The sequence below is a fragment of the Crinia signifera genome, chromosome 3, assembly GCF_055691185.1.
Source record: "Crinia signifera chromosome 3, ASM5569118v1, whole genome shotgun sequence".
Classification (NCBI taxonomy): Eukaryota; Metazoa; Chordata; class Amphibia; order Anura; family Myobatrachidae; genus Crinia; species Crinia signifera.
The window spans coordinates 284,578,184-284,597,336 of NC_139219.1; the positions used below are offsets into that span (position 1 = coordinate 284,578,184).

Sequence of the window (19,153 nt, forward strand, 5' to 3'; positions counted from 1 at the left end):
TTATTTTGTGGCCACACCCCTTCAACATGAAGCCACTCCTCTATATTTTGGCTTGAGCACCCACCAGCAAAAACATAAATCGGCACCTATGATAACAACCTGTAGACTACGAGAGTCTCATAACATGCCTGTAATCCTTGTAATTTATGCAGCTCGCTTTGAGCAAGGTAACCCCTTATTTTAGTTGTGTGAGGGATAGTGTTGTATCTAGTTTAAAAAATAAAAAAGAAGTTTGAAACTTTCTATCATTAGATATGTAATTATCTTGAACTATTACATACGTGGAATCTATACTGTTTGCTTAACTTTGTATATTCTATATAACCATACTTTGACTATATGTTACTTCACCATCTAATGGGCCACATACATCAGCAATCACAATTAATGGATTTCCAGATCCAGGGATTTTTTGGCCAGATAAATGGATTCTACAATCTATTTGACTTGCCCACACATTACAGATTTAGTTCAGTGGTCGGCAGATTTTTCCATCTAAAGATTGCATCTTCATATCTGGAAATTGCCCAATCGATTGTCAATTCAGCTGTTCATAATGTAAATAGATGAAGAAGACGGGGAATGCCCTCACATATAAAAAAGATCCGCAGATAATACCAGATTGTTAAGCATGTTTAAAAATCTGATTAAGCAATCGATTGGCGATCCCTATTAATTTTTGATTGGGATTGCCAAAAGGGGGAGCCCACACATCTAAAATTATTGTGGCAATCATCTCCAGATCTCAGGATTGTCACAATTAATTGCTGATCTATGGGGCCCATAAGTTTCAATAAAATATATATATATATATATTAAAAAAACAAAAAACGTTAATCTATGACAAAAGGGAGCTGAGCAGTGACTTTTTAGTAAGTGTGACAATTTCAGAAAGAAGCGTGATAGTGCTCTACACTGCACATAATGGCCAAGAGTGGTACTGTAGCAGCTGTGTTCTCATAGAACAGGGGTGCTCAAACTATTTTGCTCTGGGACCCCTTCAGACAAAAAAAATTATTACAGGACCCCATCAAGTTACTACTGAATGGCCGCCAAATGGGTGGTCAGTGGGTAATGAGGGGGAATGGAAAAGGGTGACAGGGGGATGGAAGAGGGAACAGTGGGTGTTTATTTAATGATTTATACCCTGTCCCCCCTCCACAGACACATTAGCCTGATGATCAGCAACATAAAGTCGTGACCCCATGCTGAGGTGGTTGGGACCCACTTTGGGGTCAGGACCCACAGTTTGAGAACCGCTATCATAGAAGACTTCAGAAAATTATTACATCTCATCTTCCACATATGTCCCCGCACCCATCTCTCCTTAATGCTCTTCCTTCACCTGTTTCCCTGTGTCATCAGTAATATAAAAGTATTTCCCATGAGTGCCTCTGTACCACTGCCCCCCCCCGCCAACCTATGCCTTTCTACATCTCCATGTGCACCTATCATCCTCCCCATATGTACCTCTGCACCCTGCCTCACCAAGCATGCTTTTGACCCCTACCCGATGAGTGTCTCTGTTCACTAACTCCCCATATGCATCTATCATCTCCCTTCCCCAATGAGTGTTCTGCCTCCTTCCTCCCCATGTGCACCTTTCATCTCGCCTCCCCATTCCTACCTTTCTCCCCTGCCTTATCAAGCATGTCTCTGTCCTACCTGCCTCCCAATGAGACCTCTGCCTCCTACCTCCCTATGTGCACCTATTATTTCCCCTTCATAAAGGTAACTGTCTCTTTCTTAACCAAGTATGCATCCTGCCTCACCAAGCATGCCTATATTCCTTCTCGTGATTGCTTCTGCCTACTACCTCCCCATTTGCACATATCATCTTCCCTTCCTATATGCACCCTCCCAACCATCCCCATGAATACCTCTAGAACTGCCTCCCCAATTGTATCTTTGGCTCTATTCCCCTCTTGTCTATACCCCATTTCTATTTGTGCCTCTGACCCTCCTCAAGCATGCCCCTGATACCCCTCCCCATGTGTGCCTATCCTTCTCATGTGTTACTCTAACCCACTCTCCCCATCTGTAACTTTGCCTCAGCCACCATCCTTACCTCCCTCCCCGAGGCTGGGGCTGCTGATTAGGAGTAGCATGGAGATTGATCTATGACAAAAGGGAGCAGAGCAGTGCCGATTTTAGTGAAGCAAGTAAAAGAAAAAGAGTGGCCCACGAGTGTGAGAGTAAACACAGGGCCGTTTCATCCATAGTAAAAGCGTTTATTGTGGTGTCAACACATCCTGGGCCGGATTATCCAAGGGGCGATAGGGGAGGTCGTCCCAGGGCCCCCACAGACTGCTTTATAAGTCTCTTAAAAAGCAGTCTGTGGGGGCCCCCAGGGACAGGCAGCACACTCAGGTCCCTCTGCCTCCCCGTGCTCTCTCTCCCAGCAATTGCCCTGCTGCCGATTGCTGATTGGTCAGCATGGCAGGAACCCTATCCCAGCGGCTCCAGACAATAGCAGCCGCTGGGGAAGTGTAAATGAACCTCCCCCCAAGCCCCCCCAGTGTACCTGGGCTGTTACTGCTGTTTTTTTTAAGATGTTGTAGTGGTCGCGATGCTCCAATGGTTGTGATGTTCCTGACCGATGTTTGAAACAAAAAAAAAATATTTTTTATACAAATATCAACAAAAATTTGTTGCCCGGGGGCCCCCACCAGCCTTAACCCGGCCCTGAACACGTCAAATATTGTATTACCATTATGCAAAGACAGAAAGATAAAAATAGGTTGTAGCTCATGTACACTTGAAATTGCTCCCATGCAAAGCTGGCTGCAGGTCCCTCGTTATGGATAAAATAATTGTCTTGCGCTAATTATATAAAAGTTATAGCTGAGAAAACAGAAGCGTAACAATTTTAAAATATAGGCTCTGTCATAAAGAAGGGAAACCAGGGCCATAAAGTGATTGTTTTCTGCTATGAGGCAGTGAACCATTTACAACTTGTGTTATTGTAACTGGGCATATGGATTTCCTATTAGAGTTTAATGCTTTACATAGTATGTCATAAAAGAAAGGATTATATCATTTGTATGTGTTAAAATATGTCACCAAGTTCAGAGATTAAGCATTTTGCTATAAGTAATCTTGACACTAATGGAGATATCATTAGATAGTTTATGATACATATGGGACTAATGAAGGGAATTTAGGTTTTGCACTCAATTTATTGTCTTGTGTTGCGGAACAGAATTAAACGTTACGTTACAAGGTGCAGAAATGTAACAAGAGCATGCGGTCAGGATAGAGTTGAGAAAAGTGTATAAAATCATATCGAAGGAGCAGATGTAATTCCCTAACTAATGATTACCTATATTTTTCTTCCAGTTTGTTACAGACCCCTGCGGAGAGAAGCCCTGCATCCATGGAAACTGCAGTGTCCACGGGGACGGCTACGTGTGTATCTGCAGAGATGGGTTCAATGGGGTGAACTGTGATTCTCCACTTCTTGACTCCGCAGATGACCCCATCACTGAAATGCCAGAGTTTGATCAGACAACTTCAGAGCCCACTTTGGAAGTGCCTCACTCCCCAGCTGTATTGGCACTTCCAACATGGAGACCAAGGGTGGGCCAGAAAGTGACAACCCTCCAATGGGATGAAGTGCAGGTGAGTGAGGGCAGTAATGTCATTTGCATAGACCCTTTAAACTACTACAATCAATGTACTTTTCCAGCAAACTTAAAGACCTTCTTCAGGTTTCATTCATTTCTGTGCATGTGCATATGCAGGGTGGGTGCATCCACTGACTGTTCGCTGGGTGCACCCACCCAGGTCAGCTGGCGGGGGGCGGAGAGGGGCGGCTGGCGACCCCATTAGCATATGGGAATGCCCAGCATTTTATGGGCGTTCCCATGAGAACACTGTGGCATTCTCATGCTAATGAGGCCATGACGCGGGTGCGGGGGGCGGGCAGCTGACATCACCGGATGTCAGCTGCTCGCCCATTTACTTCCCAGCCTGCACGCATATCTATGATTGCTCAGAGCAACCTTGTTACATATGCGTGCACCTTCCACATCTTTCGATGGTCAGTGACCATCGATAGATGTTGGTGGATCCCCCAGGTCTGCGAACGAATGTTACTGTGTAACATCCATTCGCATGCCCTGCGTGCGAATCGCGCTTGCGAATGGGTGGCAGCAGCCAACCATTCGCAAGGCTGGGTTTGGTGGACTCGCAAGGCTGCAAATATACAGCCTTGTGAATCAACCAAAATAACCGCCTAAAAGTGACAGGTACCCCGCCCCCAAACATGCCCCCTGACACTCCCCATATTTACAGTAAACCCTTTTTGATATATATATGTATAAGCTTTATTTCTTTTTTTCTCCCGTAATATCATTTATTTTAAGGAATATTTTGAATAAAATACTCTCCAAGGCTACCCGGTAAAACACTGAGTTGATCAGAATTCTGACACTGTTTCTGCTCTTCCCTCTTCAAGTTACAATACACTGAAACTTCATCTCGCTCTGATCATTTGTCCTTATTAAGGACAGAGATGAAGGGTAGGCGCGCTGTGTCATTTACTAGCTCAATTCCAGCACTGAATACACTGTAATGAGCACCAGTGGGATGATTTCACATATGAATGATGAGGAAAACATCATGTATATTATCTGGGTGGCAAACTGGCAATCATTGTCCTTAATGCCTAATATTGTTACTGTCTTGATTGGTTTCCATCTAATGATTCCAATGCTTGTTTGGTTGAGAGCACTTTTCTTACAAACTAGGGATATGTTATGGTCATGCAGGCTGGGGGGCTGTGGATGGAGGGTGTTTCAGTGCCATCCATATTTCCATGTGCATCTTATTTGGTTATTTCTATTGCCCTGCTGCATGCAGGTTTGTTTCACAAATATCCAATGGTGGTGGGACATCTATTATTTAAATATATTTTATATTTTTTTGAAAGAGATACGTGATACTAAAGACTGGAGCTTATGTTTTTCCTTATGGTGCATTACTTACTCCTATTATTATCCCAATTTGGTGTAAAGTATAGATCACATTTATCCTGGTGCCTGGAGTTTGGATGTCTATAGACTTTCTACAGTATGTAGAGCTGCCTACTAATTTCCCATGTATCATTGTTTAATGTGTAATTACCCCAGTAACTTTTTCAGTTGATGTTTCGTCTGCCTTATTTACCTACTTGTTCTGCTGAATATTGTGCTACTCTTTTCTGGAGAGGGGGCTTTACACTAGGGGGTGTATTCAATGCGGCCTGCGAGGGGGTTAAAATGCGGGGATTGCAGAAAACAAGTGATCCTTGCTCTTTAACCCCCGCACCGGCCACTCACCCTTTTCAACGCGGCAATGAAATCCTCGCTGTCAGAGGACGGCGAGGATTCCCCCAAACAGCGAGGCTCGTGGGTAATGCAGGGAGCCCGCTGCATTTAGCGCAAGCCTCGCTGTTTTAGTGGCTGCACACGTCGTTTCCCCCTCGCTCCAAAAACCTAGCGAGGGGGGAAACGGAGTGTGCAGGGGGGTCAGCTGAATACTTCACTGTCCCAGCTCGCAGAAAGCATTGAATACACCCCTATGATGTTAAGTGGTTCTGTTTTAGATGTCTTCTTTTCTTTGACCAACTTGCCTCCCTGCACACCTGTTCTTTATATTGTTATTTGCAATTATGCGTATTAGCTGGGGGTAAATTTCGAAATATAACTAAAAACCAAACAATTGTTTAAGTTAAGTTACAAGTTGCAGAAATGTTACATGAGCCTGCGGTCAGGATACACCACAGAATAGACCATTTCCGGCAATGCTGGCTGCCCTGTCCATCCCTCCAAACAACTCAGAGCACAAGACCTATAATGTATGCGCAGCTTCCCAACCATCTGCGATCAGTCTTGAATGAGGGCATGAGTGTACTACAGTAACTAATGCGGCAGATGAAGCCAATAAATGTAATGCGTATGAATGAATGTGGCTTGCAGTATGTGCATGAATATTAAAAATAATGAAATAAAGTAATTGTGAAATAAAACTGACAAAGAGAATAACAAAATGTGTAGGTATGCTGTGTAGGCAAGCCCAAAATATGAATGATGAATGAATATAAAGTCATTAGTAACCATAATTAAATTGGGAATAATAAACAATGAAAAATATAATGAATTAGGTTAAACAATAAAATGTATCAATAATAAAGAAACTCTGAAATCAAAGCTTTATGAACCAGTAAATAATTAAAATGAGATGAGAACAAAATAATGAACTATGAGCCCAATTCAGACCAAAACACAGATCTCCGAAAATCACAGATCGCGATGTTACTGATATTTGCGCATGCATGCATGCTTACGGCGGTGCAAAAAACTTAAACTGCAATCAACTCGCAATCGTAGATTAAGTTCTGACAGTGGGCTACTACGTGGCGATGCGGGGGCGTGACATAGCGGTTTCTGGGGTTGTCTGAGTGGGCTGAGGTGGCTGCATGATGTCACTCGCAACCACTGCGATCCAAAACATGACCGGCCTGCCGCTGGCTTTGCAGTTTTGCAAAACTACATCCAGGTCTGAATCAGGCCCTGTGGGCCTAATCCAGCATGGATCCTTAATCAGAGAACTCGCAATCCTATTGATTATGGGATGGGGCATATTCAATGATTTTTGCGAGCTGTGACAGCGAGCAGTGCTGACTGCACGCTGTCACAGCTCGCACGGTCAGTATTCAACTGACCCCCCTGCATACGCCGTTTCTACCTCGCTGGGTTTTTACAGCCACGTGGAAACGGCGTGTGCGGCCCCCAGAACAGCGAGGCTCGTCGCAAAATGCAGCAGCGTCCCTCTGGTGAGGGTTCCCCCGGAACATTGAATATGGTGAGCGGTCGGTACGGGGGTTAAACGGCGAGGGTCGCTTGTTTTCGCGATCCCCGCCATTTAACCCCCTCGCTGGCTCAGCTGTGTCCCCTATGACTGTGTCTGGGCAGTGACTTTTGGATAGCAGGCAACTGCTTTTTCTAACTAGCAATCCATGCTGAATTAGGCTGTAAGACATAAATAAGTGCAAATTCTTCATTGGCAGTCGGCAGTTTTTTTCATTTTTCTTTTTTATTTAGTGCGTTTCACCCTACTGGTTTGTGGCTTCCTCAGAGGAGCCTGTAGACTGGATGAATGGATTCATAAAAAAACAACTATTTTTTCAGGTTCAAAACTAGTATGCCAGTTGGTTATCAGATACATATTCTTGGGGGGTAAATGTAATAGGGAGCGAGAATCCAGAAGTCCGGGACTTCATCCAAGAATGGCTGTAGTTTTAAAAAGGCTATCATTTACAAGGCAAAACCACACCAAAACCAAACATGTAGGAAAAAAATGCACACAGCAATATGTGCTTAATTAAATAAAGCAATCTAATCAAGTCAGATTGCTTAGAAAATGACTTAAAATCGCTACGTGTGTAGGCACTTTAGAAATGGGGATTAAATCGCCCCGTGTGTATGGCCTATCAGTCAGATGTCCTGTTTTTTTTTATTTTTGTAAATAAGCCTATTGTATTGATCAGACTTGCCATAAGGTATCGGCCAAAAGGTCCCGATATGCAGTGTGTAGTGCAGATATCACTACCTTTCAGGGGCAGGTTCTATTTTAAACCATAAATCAGGAAGACCCAGAAGAATTTGGGTGGAATGTATAACGCTTTCACCAGATTAGTGGACTGCCAATAAAACCATAACCCTAGTGTGTGTGCATGTGGCAGTGAGTCATTGGTGTATTTCTAGAAGTAATACCGTATGGGCGCTTGTGAGTGCACAGAAAAACAATTATTACAATTTATATTTTTATTACACAAAACTGAGCAGTAAATAAATACTACACAAAGACAGCTAAAATAATAAATGCATGCATATACTCAAATATAACAATACTTATAAAAAATATATAAATATAAGAACAATTAATACATACTGTATACCTGGGGTAGCAACCTTAGTCCTCGAGAGCTACCAACAGTGCATGTTTTGCAGGTCTCCTCACAGAGGGCCTTATTCTGATCGGTGCGGCCGGATCTGAATATGCGGCCAGGACCGTGCGTGCGAAACCCCGCCTTCCATACGGATCGCCAACTCCGTCCGTACGCGGTAAGAAGCTGGCCGAACGGACCACACGTGTATTTTTCATGGAATACGCCTCCTCCATCTCAGGGCACCTCCCCCATCATTCGATGGTCGCAGACCATCGAATGCAGGACCGAGTGGTCCACCAGCTCCCGCAACCTCAGACCACACGGACATTTTTCCGTGCAAAAGCAGGGATCTGGGCGGGCAGCTGACATCCGGCGATGTCATATGTCCGCCCCCTACACGTGCGTCACGACTGCATTACCATACGTACGCCCAGCGTTTGCATGGGAACGCCCATGAAACGCGGGGCGTATGCATATGGTAATGAGCCCAAATAGCCCTTCACGCCCCTCTCCACCCCCTGTTCGGAGTGTTCACATTTCATGCGGGATTTGGCAGTACGCCCCGCTCGCACATGCGCAGAGACGCCTCTGCACATGCGCAGACACAAAACATCGGCGGCACGAACGCACGCGGATATTACCGCACCAACCAGAATAAGGGCCAGAATCACAAGTGAGCTAATTAGCTCCATCTGTGTATCTTTTAAAATGTGTCAGTGATTAATGAGTGCAGCTGTGCAGCAGCTAGGTTGTCTGGAAAATGTGAACTGTTGGTAGCTCTCGAGGGCTAGGGTTGGCTACCACTGCTGTATACCAATTGGTGCTTGGTGGTTTGCAGTCGGGATTAATAATAATATATTCAGGTGATGTAAATAGTCCCTTGGAACAATGGATTGTAAGCCACCAACTAGAAATGTATATATTTATTTATTTCTCCAGCACAGTCTCAGCTGCGCTAATTGGCAAAAGTCTTGCAAATGACTTGAAACTGTCCAGTATTATAATTAGGCCAAATGGATATAGATATAGATAGTACTGTCTCTGTGGGATGCAGTTTAAATCCCGGCGGTCGGGATCTCGGCGTTCAAAATCCCGACGCCGGAATCCCGAACGCCGAAATCCCGACACTTTCTCCCCCCGTGGGTATCCACGACACCCTTGGAGGGAGAATAAATTAGTGTGCCGAGCGTAGCGAGGCACCGGGCTCGCTGCGTGGCGAGCGCAGCGAGCCCGCAAGGGGGGGGGGGGCGATCCACGTCTCCCCCCTTGTCGGGATTTCGGCGTTCGGGATTCTGGCGTCGGGATTTTGAACGCCGGGATCCCGACCACCGGCTTTTCATGCCGAATCCGTCTCTGTTATATATAAACCAGTGCCATTATACTACCTCCAATGCCGTAGATGTAGATGCCAATTCGTGATCAGTGACAGTGTTTGCTACTTGTAGTAACAGTCAGCTCCAGCTGCACTCCTTGAACTTGCATGGTTCAGTGCAGCGAGCCGGCTTGTAATTGACTTGCGGCACCTGCTCTAATCGGCGTCCCGTACTTCCCGGCTGTGTGTCCTCTGTAATTTCAATTGGCGGGTCTCCCCGGCAATGTCCGCCTCCTGCCTGCAACTTGGCAATGCGTGTGTGGGCTAGCCAGCGCTCTGCCACAGCGTGGTCAGCAGATTGTATGACGCCGCTTGGAGACCGAGGTGTGCTCTGATGGGAGATGACACTTGATGCCGGCTGTCGGATGGAGGCTCCTTTGTATTTATAATGGGTGCAGGGTGGGCTGTGCACATGGGCAACCTTGGTTTAGGCATGGTTGATATTGTTCTCACTCATTTGCACAGTCACTGGGAACAACATAGGCACCATGACCCATGACCATGACCAATGAATGATATCAGTAACCCTTATGTTAGTAGAACTCAGAGATCTTGGTTATATATATTTGCAAATATTATTAGAGGCATAAGGGGGGTAGCCTTAAGATGAGGTGTCAGTCCTGACATTCCACATGGGGTTGCTCTAGGTATGCAGTTATATTTAAGTAAGAGCCATGATCATGATCACTATTCCTTTAACATTTTAACTCATTCATCACCTTTGTATCACTTTAGTACATAGCTCTGGCTTCTTAAACTTACTAACATTTATTTCACTGGGGAGCTGCTACACAGAGATACTTCATACATCCTCCCCTCACCCGGACACCAGTGACAACAACTTCACAGCAACCTCCCCCCACCCCCTCACTTCTCTAACATGCATATCTGCCCCAAACACTGACCGTCCACACACACACACACACACACAAATCCCCCCCTCCACACTGGCCTCACCATTTCCTCAGCTGACAGCACAGGCGGCAGAGTTCCCCTGGGATTGATACACAGTAGCAGCCGGCTTATCTCTCCTCTGAGGCTCAGTTTGGGAGGAAGCACTGCTGCAGCATCCTAAGTGGTTAGCTGCACAGTGCTCCTCCGCCCTCTCCTCTCCCAAGGCCCAGTTTTAATATTTCTGAAGGTAGAGGGAGCTGTGGGGCGGGCAGCAACTCCCAAGTGCTGGAGACACACTGTGCATGCCCTGTGGCCTTTCTGGCGCCCGGAGCTTGCTCTCCACTGGAACCACCCTCCCTATGCCCCTGACAGTGTGCACACTTAGTTGGGAGGTTGTGAAGGCTTTTAGTCACCCGGATTCCGGGAGACTGCAAAAACGTCCTGGAGGGTTGCCACCAATTCAGGAAGAATCCAGGAAATCCTGAAGAGGTGGCAACCTTAGGTGCTGCTCTGGGCTTTATCTGATTTTTTTGGGGTGCCGCAACCAAATATAGCAATAGAATAGAGACCCCCAGCATTGACAGTTGGCTTAGGGCTTACCCATATATTTGCAAATATATATCACCAAGATCTCTGAATTATAGTAGTTTTTAAACTGTAATTTCTAAATCTGGTTACTGATATCACTCAGTGTACTGGGGGGAACCATGTGCTTTTTCTTACTTAGTATCTCCTATATATTTGGCTACATCTGTCACTCAAAGTGGGTGTCTGTGTCTATAACGCTCTGTTCCTGGACTTTCCTCTTAATGTGTGATTGTCTTCATCTGTGCTGAACACCTTTCTGAGAAATTAACCTGTTTAAAACAGGTGATGGCAATCATACATTAAGGGGAAGTCTAGAAACAGAGCATTGTGTCCCTCCTGGAGAGGGTCATGTTGGGAGGTATGTGACAGAGAACCAGCCCAGTGAGCCCACAGACAGTGCCAGACACCCACTGCCTTCCCATGTTGCCCAGCACTGCTACTCCACAGCCACCAGGTGAGCGCCCCCCTCCCGCGATTTGCGGCAAAACCTCCCCCCCCCGCGCGCCCCCCCCACTCCCGCGATTCGCGGCAAAAACACCAGCTCCCCCGCGACCCCCCCCTACCGCGATTCGCAGCAAAAACACACCCGCGACCCCCCCTCCCGCGATTCGCTGCAAAAAGAACCCCCCCACGACCCCTCCCGCAATTCGCGGCATAACCACCACCCCGCGACACCCCCCTCCCGCGAATCGCGGCAAACCCTCCCCCGTAACACCCCCCCCGATTCGCGGAAAAAACACCCCCCCCCCCCGCGACCTCCCTCCCGCGATTCGCGGCAAAAAGAACCCCCCCGCGACCCCCCCTTGCACGATTGGCGGCACCCCCCCTGCGACCCCCCTCTGCGATTCGCGGCACCCCCCCCCGCAATTCGCAGCAGCCCCACGATTAAATGGCACATGCAAAACACTGACATGGCTATGGTCGACAATGAAAAAGGTTGACATGAGTTTTTGAAGATTTATTTTTAATTTTTTTAATTTTTTCATATTCATTGTCATGTGTCGACATGGACACCAATGAAGTGGCACACTTATGTCAACATTTACATGTGTTGACCTTTCTGTGTTGATTTTTTCTTGTGGAGATTTGCGTCACACCCCCCCGCAACCCCCCCTCCCGCAATTCGCGCCAACCCCCCACCGGAACCCCTGTGAACCCAGCCCTCCCGCGATTCGCGGCACCCACCCCCGCGACCCCCCCTCCCGCAATTCGCGGCAGCCCCCCGTGATTCGCGGCAGCTCCAGAATTAAATTGCACATGGAAAACACTGACATGGCTATGGTCGACAATGAAAAAGGTTGACATGAGTTTTTGAAGTTTTTTTGTCATTTTTTTAATATTTTCATATTCATTCTCATGTGTCGACATGGACACCAATGAAGTGCCACACTTATGTCAACATTTACATGTGTTGACCTTTCTGTGTTGATTTTTTTCTTGTGGCGATTTGCGTCACACCCCCCCCACCCCCCCACCCCCACTCCCCCCACTCCCGCGATTCACGGCACACACACACACACCTCCCCCGCGATTCTCGGCACCCCACCCCGTGACCCCCCCCTCCCATGATTCACGGCACACCCCCGCGACCCCCCCTCCCATGATTCGCCGCAACCCCCGCCCCGTAACCCCCCCTCCCGCGATTCGCGGCACCCACCCCCGCGCCGCGACCCCCCCTCCTGCAATTCGCGGCACCCCCCCGCGATTCGCGGCAGCTCCAGAATTAAATTGCACATGGAAAACACTGACATGGCTATGGTCGACAATGAAAAAGGTTGACATGAGTTTTTGAAGTTTTTTTTTTCATTTTTTGAATGTTTTCATATTCATTCTCATGTGTCGACATGGACACCAATGAAGTGCCACACTTATGTCAACATTTACATGTGTTGACCTTTCTGTGTTGATTTTTTCTTGTGGCGATTCGCGTCACACCCCCCCCCACCCCCCCGCAACCCCCACTCCCGCGATTCACGGCACACACACACCCCCCGCGATTCTCGGCACCCCACCCCGTGACCCCCCCTCCCGTGATTCGCGGCACACCCCCCGCGACCCCCCCTACCATGAATCGCCGCAACCCCCGCCCCCGTAACCCCCCTCCCGCGATTTGCGGCAACCCACCCCGCGACCCCCCTCCCGCGATTCTCTGCAATCCCTCCCCTCCCGCGATTCGCAGCATCCACCCCCCCACAACCCCCCCTCCTGCAATTCGCGGCACCCCCCGTGACCCCCCCCTCCTGCAATTCTGGAGCTGCCGCGAATCACAGGGGGGGGTGCCGCGAATTGCGGGAGGGGGGGTCGCGGGGGTGGGTGCCGCGAATCGCGGGAGGGCGGGGTTCACAGGGGTTCCAGTGGGGGGTTGCCGCGAATTGCGGGAGGTGGGGGGTCACGGGGGGTGCCGCGAATCGCGGGAGGGGGAGTTGCGGCACCCTCGCGGCACCCCCCGCGACCCCCCCTCCTGCAATTCGCGGCACCCTCCGCGACCCCCCCTCCCGCGATTCGCGGACTCCTAAGTTGCAATACAGGGCATCTTTCATACAATTCTAACCATATTTCTCATATACAAACGTTCACAAATTAAGGGGGCGCAGCCCCTTACGACGGTGTGAAGAGCGCCCGTAGGGCGCGATGAATCACCTAGTTACCAATATCTTTCATGTACTTGAGTAATATCACTAAATGGATTGAGCTTCTGCCAGTATATACTGTGTGTGTGTGTGTGTGTGTATATATATATATATATATATATATACAATCCCAGGTATTCGGCACTCAGCTTAGTTGAAACAATGCAGCTCCGGGTGCCCACCTTGGTAATCGTAGTATGTAGCAATGGCTCTGCGGGCGGCACTCACGGATATAAGAAACACGCGGACACAGCAGTGTAGCTTAACGTTTCAATTCACAGCTTCTGATGAAAATTCCGCTGTGAATTGAAACGTTAAGCTACACTGCTGTGTCCGCGTGTTTCTTATATCCGTGAGTGCCGCCCGCAGAGCCATTGCTATATATATATATATATATATATATATATATATATATATATATGTAACCATGTTACTGGAGACCTGCGTATGAACAAAGCCTCCTGTGCTGCCAGTAAGAAGGAGGTCCACACAGACTGCACAAGGGCCCCTAAACCACCCCAGTAGGGCATATTGATTATAAGTTCCACTGCGGCAGGGACTAATGTGAATGAGCAAATATCTTCTGTATAGCGCTGCAATATATAAATCAAGTCTAAGTAATAAGCCTTGACATTGTGGCATGTGAGAGAGCTGCAGGTTTTTGTTGTCTTGTATTTTAGGAGTAATTGGGGGAAATTTACTAAGCAAAATACGGTAGGAATTGGCGTGTTCGTATTCGGGCACGTATTCATATTTTTAAAATTTACTAATGTGGAATAACGTTAGTATTTTGTATTTTATGACCGTAACAACCTGTCGTATTCGTATTTTTACAAAAATACGAATTAACACCCCATTGAAAGAATATGCCTTGAATTTTGCATTACTCCAATGTAATTTTGAAATTTACTATCAAGTCGAATTTCAAAATACGAACGTATTCTAGGCGCAGTCTAGTACAAGTTGTAAATAAATACTCCCAAAAAATACACCTTCATTTGCAGCTGTATTTCACAAAATCAGACTTTTAACATGTGTATAATACAATTAGTATTCTAGTATAAGTTGTAAAAAAATAAGCCAAAGAAAATACGACTCCATACTGCATCGAAAAAAACAAATCTCAAAAATACGGCACCTTTGTACATGCTCCAGAACACGAATGTGTAAATAAAATACTCCACCGATAACAGTCATATTCAGTTGTATACAAAATACGAATACAGCTGAGACATTGTTGTATTCTTAGTAAATTTTGCCCATTGTGAAGGCGCTGTATGGCAATGTTCCATCTCTACTTTTTCCTTGTGCCCCATACAGATGCTCAGAAATGCGTTAGCATGTTCTATACCTTAATAAGTGGTAATGTGCAAACTCATAAATCGCAAAGGCATATGCCTTGGGGTCTATTCATTGAGCAGTGAAGAGTTGAGAAGGGAGTCATTGGAGAAGCTGCCTAATGAAGCCAATCAGCTGCTACATATAATTTAGAATAGAATGCGCTTGATAAATGTTACTTCAAACTTGTTGCCACGGGCAAGTTCTTCACTGGCTCACTTCTCCACTCTTTTCACTGCTTCATGAATAGATCCCACTGAGAGAACTGAATCCCCCCCTTAGTATTCTAATGTGTGTGGAAGAAGAGGGAACAGAGGTACAAGGTTGCGTTTTGTAATAGTTACACTTTCACACTGTGCACCTCTTCAGTTATTTCCGTCTGGCTTCAGCTATTTCCGTGGCTCAGCAGTACAAAAACCTGACACTGCCTCATAAACAAACTCCTATGTTTTTATCTTTTTTTAATTCCAGATAATTCCAGATGTTGCCTGTGGAAATGCCAGTTCTAACACTTCCTCAGGAGGGCGACTGGTGACTTTTGAAGTTCCAGAGAACACATCCGTGAAGTAAGACTTTTTGGATCTACAGTATTTGTAAATGTAGTGTTATACACTTTAGGACTCATTAGGACTGGGTGTAATGTACGTTTGCATAAGTACTGCAAATGTGCAGCAGAAGTGCATCCATATGTAGATTGTATTTGTAGACTTGCATCTGTTATCACTGGACTCTACTGTATATGCCACAGCTGTGCAACTCTGAAGTAGGGTGGCCAATATCCGTATCGCCTGGATCTCGGGATATTGCCCCAAAATGTCCTGGATTTCAGTATCTAATCCCGGAATTTGGGGAATAGACTGCGCATGCGCAGTCTACTGCTGGTCTGCTTCTGAACAACCGCTCAGAAGCTGCCCGACTGTTCCTGACCCTGGCATGCGGCCTGGGCAGTGTGACTAGGTCATAGGTCACGCTGCACAGGCCTCACTGCTGCACCTCGCCACCGGAACTCTCTCACTGTCCGCTCCCGGCTCCACTAAAGAAGCTCCGCCCGCCACTTCAGCAGCTCCGCCATTTGGCACCACACCCAGCGACTGCCTCCACCTGCCGTAAAGCTGCTGGCTAACCCCACTCCCTAAGTAAGTTAATGAGAGGGAAGGGGGCGTTTTTCTTTTAGGGAGGCCAATCCTGGGAATACCGGGAATTGAGCATTTTTCAATCCCGATTCCCAGGATTGAAAAAATGCATGGGGATTGGCATCCATGCTCTGCAGCATCATCAAGGCTGAGACTCACCGAAGTGATTGAGTGCCCTTGGTTTCTTACACCACCTCCAGAGGACTGGCTGCCATTGCTACATGCATTGCATTTTACAAAGGATCCCTGACTGCATCAGATTTGGGGCATTGCTGTAGTGGTGCCAGAAGTGCACAGTAAGCTGAGTGCCCAGAATTCCGCAACCAGATCAATCATTACCATTCCCTACATCCCCATGGTGTGGGCAGTATGCATTCCTGCGTAAATGGATTGGACAGTACTCAGGGTCTGATGTATCAAGCTTCAAAAAGTGATAAAATGGAGAGTGATAAACAGCCAGCCAATCAGCTCCTACCTCCTATGTTACAAGCTGGGTTTGAAAAATGACAGGAAAGAGCTGATTGGCTGGTTGTTTATCACTCTCCACCTTATCACTTTTTGAAGCTTGATACATCTGGCCCTCTCTCTCTATGTGCCTGATTCATGATCAATCAGTCCCCAGCTATTCGCTCTGGGGACCGATTGTGCGGCTCTGCGCATACGTATATTTGCGCATGCGCAGAGGCGCTGTATGAACGCCTTTGGGACTATCACAGTTGCGGAGGAGTTTGTATGCGTAGGAGAGGAATAGGGGTGGGCAGGGGGTGTCTGGAGGGAAACTTCCAGCGTTTCATGGGTGTCCCCATGAAAACTCTGGGCATTCCCCTGGGAACGCAGGCGGGCCGTTGCCTGCAGAGGACATCAGCACCCGCCTCCTTATTGGCCGACACCGAAGGAATTAAAGTCAATTCTGACTGAGTTTTCTTTCTGAAGAGGAGAAAATTCAATCGATGGTCAGCGACCATCAAACGATTTCTCTACCCTTCGGCCCCATTCGAGGGGATGTGTTCGCATATGTCTCCTTGCATGTTACTGAGGGGATTCGTGGCGGGGGGAGGGTGTTCGGCTGCTAGGCAGCGAACGACCGCTGGTTATGGAGCAGTGTTGAATCACCCCCTATATTTATGTTGACCTTATGTAGATTGTGATATTGATAATATACTGTATGCTGAATTTATTTGCGAGGGATAAACTGCAATTTCAAAATATTTATTTGTTACCAGTTATTTATATAGCGCACACATATTCCAATGCGCTGTACAGAGAATATTTGGCCATTTGCTTCAGTCCCTGCCCCAGTGGAGCTTACAATCTATATTTCCTACCACATGTACACACGCACACACACATTTACGTTAGGGTTCATTTTTCTGGGCACCAATTAACCTACCAGTATATTTTTGGATCTACAGTTAAAGCTGTGGGGGGAATCAAACCCAAGACCTCAGTGCTGCGAGGCAGCAATGCTAACCGTTACACCACCAATGTTGAAGGAATATATATTTAGAAATATAATAATACTAGTAATTCTACTTGAAGCTAATGCTTAGAAAGCTAGTCTGCTACCTTGTAATTGCCTCTGTATTTGTGCATGTGTGAGAGAGAAAGAGATGTAGTTCGGAGACACACAAACAGACACTAGACATATATATATATATATATATATATATATATATATATATATATATATATATATAATGACCAGTAAGCCCACTCAAAGCTAATGCTTCGAAAGCTAGTAGATGTAGTCTCACTTATTGCCAACAGACGGCAGTGTTTCAGTGACACAGACACTAGACATATATACAGTAGATCATGCATGTCCAAACTATATCCCTCCAGCTGTTGTGAAGCTACAAGTCCCATCATGCCTTGCCACAATTTTCTATTAGGGAATGCTAAAACGATGGCAAGGCATGCTGGGATGTGTAGTTTCACAACAGCTGGAGTGCCACAGTTTGGACATGCATGATATAGGGAGCCAAATACATACTATTTTTTATATACTGTATTCACCCAACATGGCTGCTGAGTTAATTCTGTTTACCTCAGCAACCCTCTACCCACTTACTGCCTCCACAGAGACTCAGCCCTCTATTGCCTTTCCTCCCTATGTATCTCAGGGTTGCCGACTTTATAATTCTCCTCTCCGGGAGAAGCCCGGAGAGGACAGTTCCAGCAGCCGCTCAGGGGGCGGGGCTTAAGTGTGACATCACTAAGCCCCACCCCCATTATGGCAAACTGCCAAATCCTCGGGTCTCAGATGAGGGGGCTAGAATGACGCGATTGTGTCATTTTAGCTCGGCCCCTCCTCTGAGACCCGAGGATTGCGGCATTTTAATGCCGCGATCCGGGGCGCAGGGGGGGTCCCCCCTGAATCCGGGAGGGTTGCCCACCCTTCCGGGGGGCCAGAAGGGGGTCCCGATTTTCGGGAGACTCCCGGCCATTCCGGGAGAGTCGGCAACCCTGATGTATCTGATTGGGTGTGGTATAACACACTGACAGTCGGGATTCCGACAGGCATTATCCCGACGTTGGAATCCGGACTGCACAGTGGGGGGAGCGCAACAAAGCCCCTTGCAGGCTCGCTGCACTCACCATGCTGCGTGCACAGTGGCTTGCTGCGCTCGCTACCTATTTTATTCTCCCTCTATGGGGGTCGTGGACCCCACAAGGGAGCAGTCGGGATTCCGACGTCGGGGCCCTGACTGTCTGATTCCCGACTGTCAGGGTGCCGTCCGGCACCCATCTGCTTAATTCTCTCCAGAGGCGCTACTAACGCATATGTACAGAGAGCGCACATTGTTTCTCTCCCACAAAAAGAGCAGAAATAAAGCCCCAAACACAAAAGAAGGGTCCTTCTGAGCAATATCTTTTACTATCTCATCTAGTGTGTACACAGCATCGCTAAGGATCCCCTCCCTCATCTGAAAATTTCAGATGAGAGAGGTCCTCATTAATGAGAGTCATGCTTCCCCATCACTCCCTCCCCGCCGGCATCGGCAAGTGTGTATGCACTTTCTGATGCTGGCACCCCACCAGGTCCCTGCCGCTGCCAATATCGATGGATGCACACATCGGCCGCTTGTGTATACACGGCTTAAGAGTTCATGGAGGGCATTTGGCCCCTCTGGCTTGCTGTAGTTATAAAGAGTATGGATAAGTAAAAAGGCTTATTCGAAGTGTGCAAGCATTAGTGACTATATAACCTTTTCTAGGGTAGATGGCCAGATACTAGCAATCGCATATCAGATTATCGCTATCC

The 19,153-nt window shown here is 47.1% G+C and overlaps 1 protein-coding gene across 1 annotated transcript in view; it reads left to right on the forward strand.

Annotated features, from left to right (window-relative positions):
* The window catches only part of DNER (delta/notch like EGF repeat containing), a 205,953-nt gene that overhangs the window by 112,085 nt on the left and 74,715 nt on the right, over positions 1 to 19,153 (forward strand). The window contains exons 2-3 of the mRNA XM_083178342.1: positions 3,340 to 3,621; positions 15,227 to 15,321. Coding sequence (XP_083034468.1) covers positions 3,340 to 3,621; positions 15,227 to 15,321 — 377 coding nt within the window. The remainder of the gene's footprint in view (positions 1 to 3,339; positions 3,622 to 15,226; positions 15,322 to 19,153) is intronic.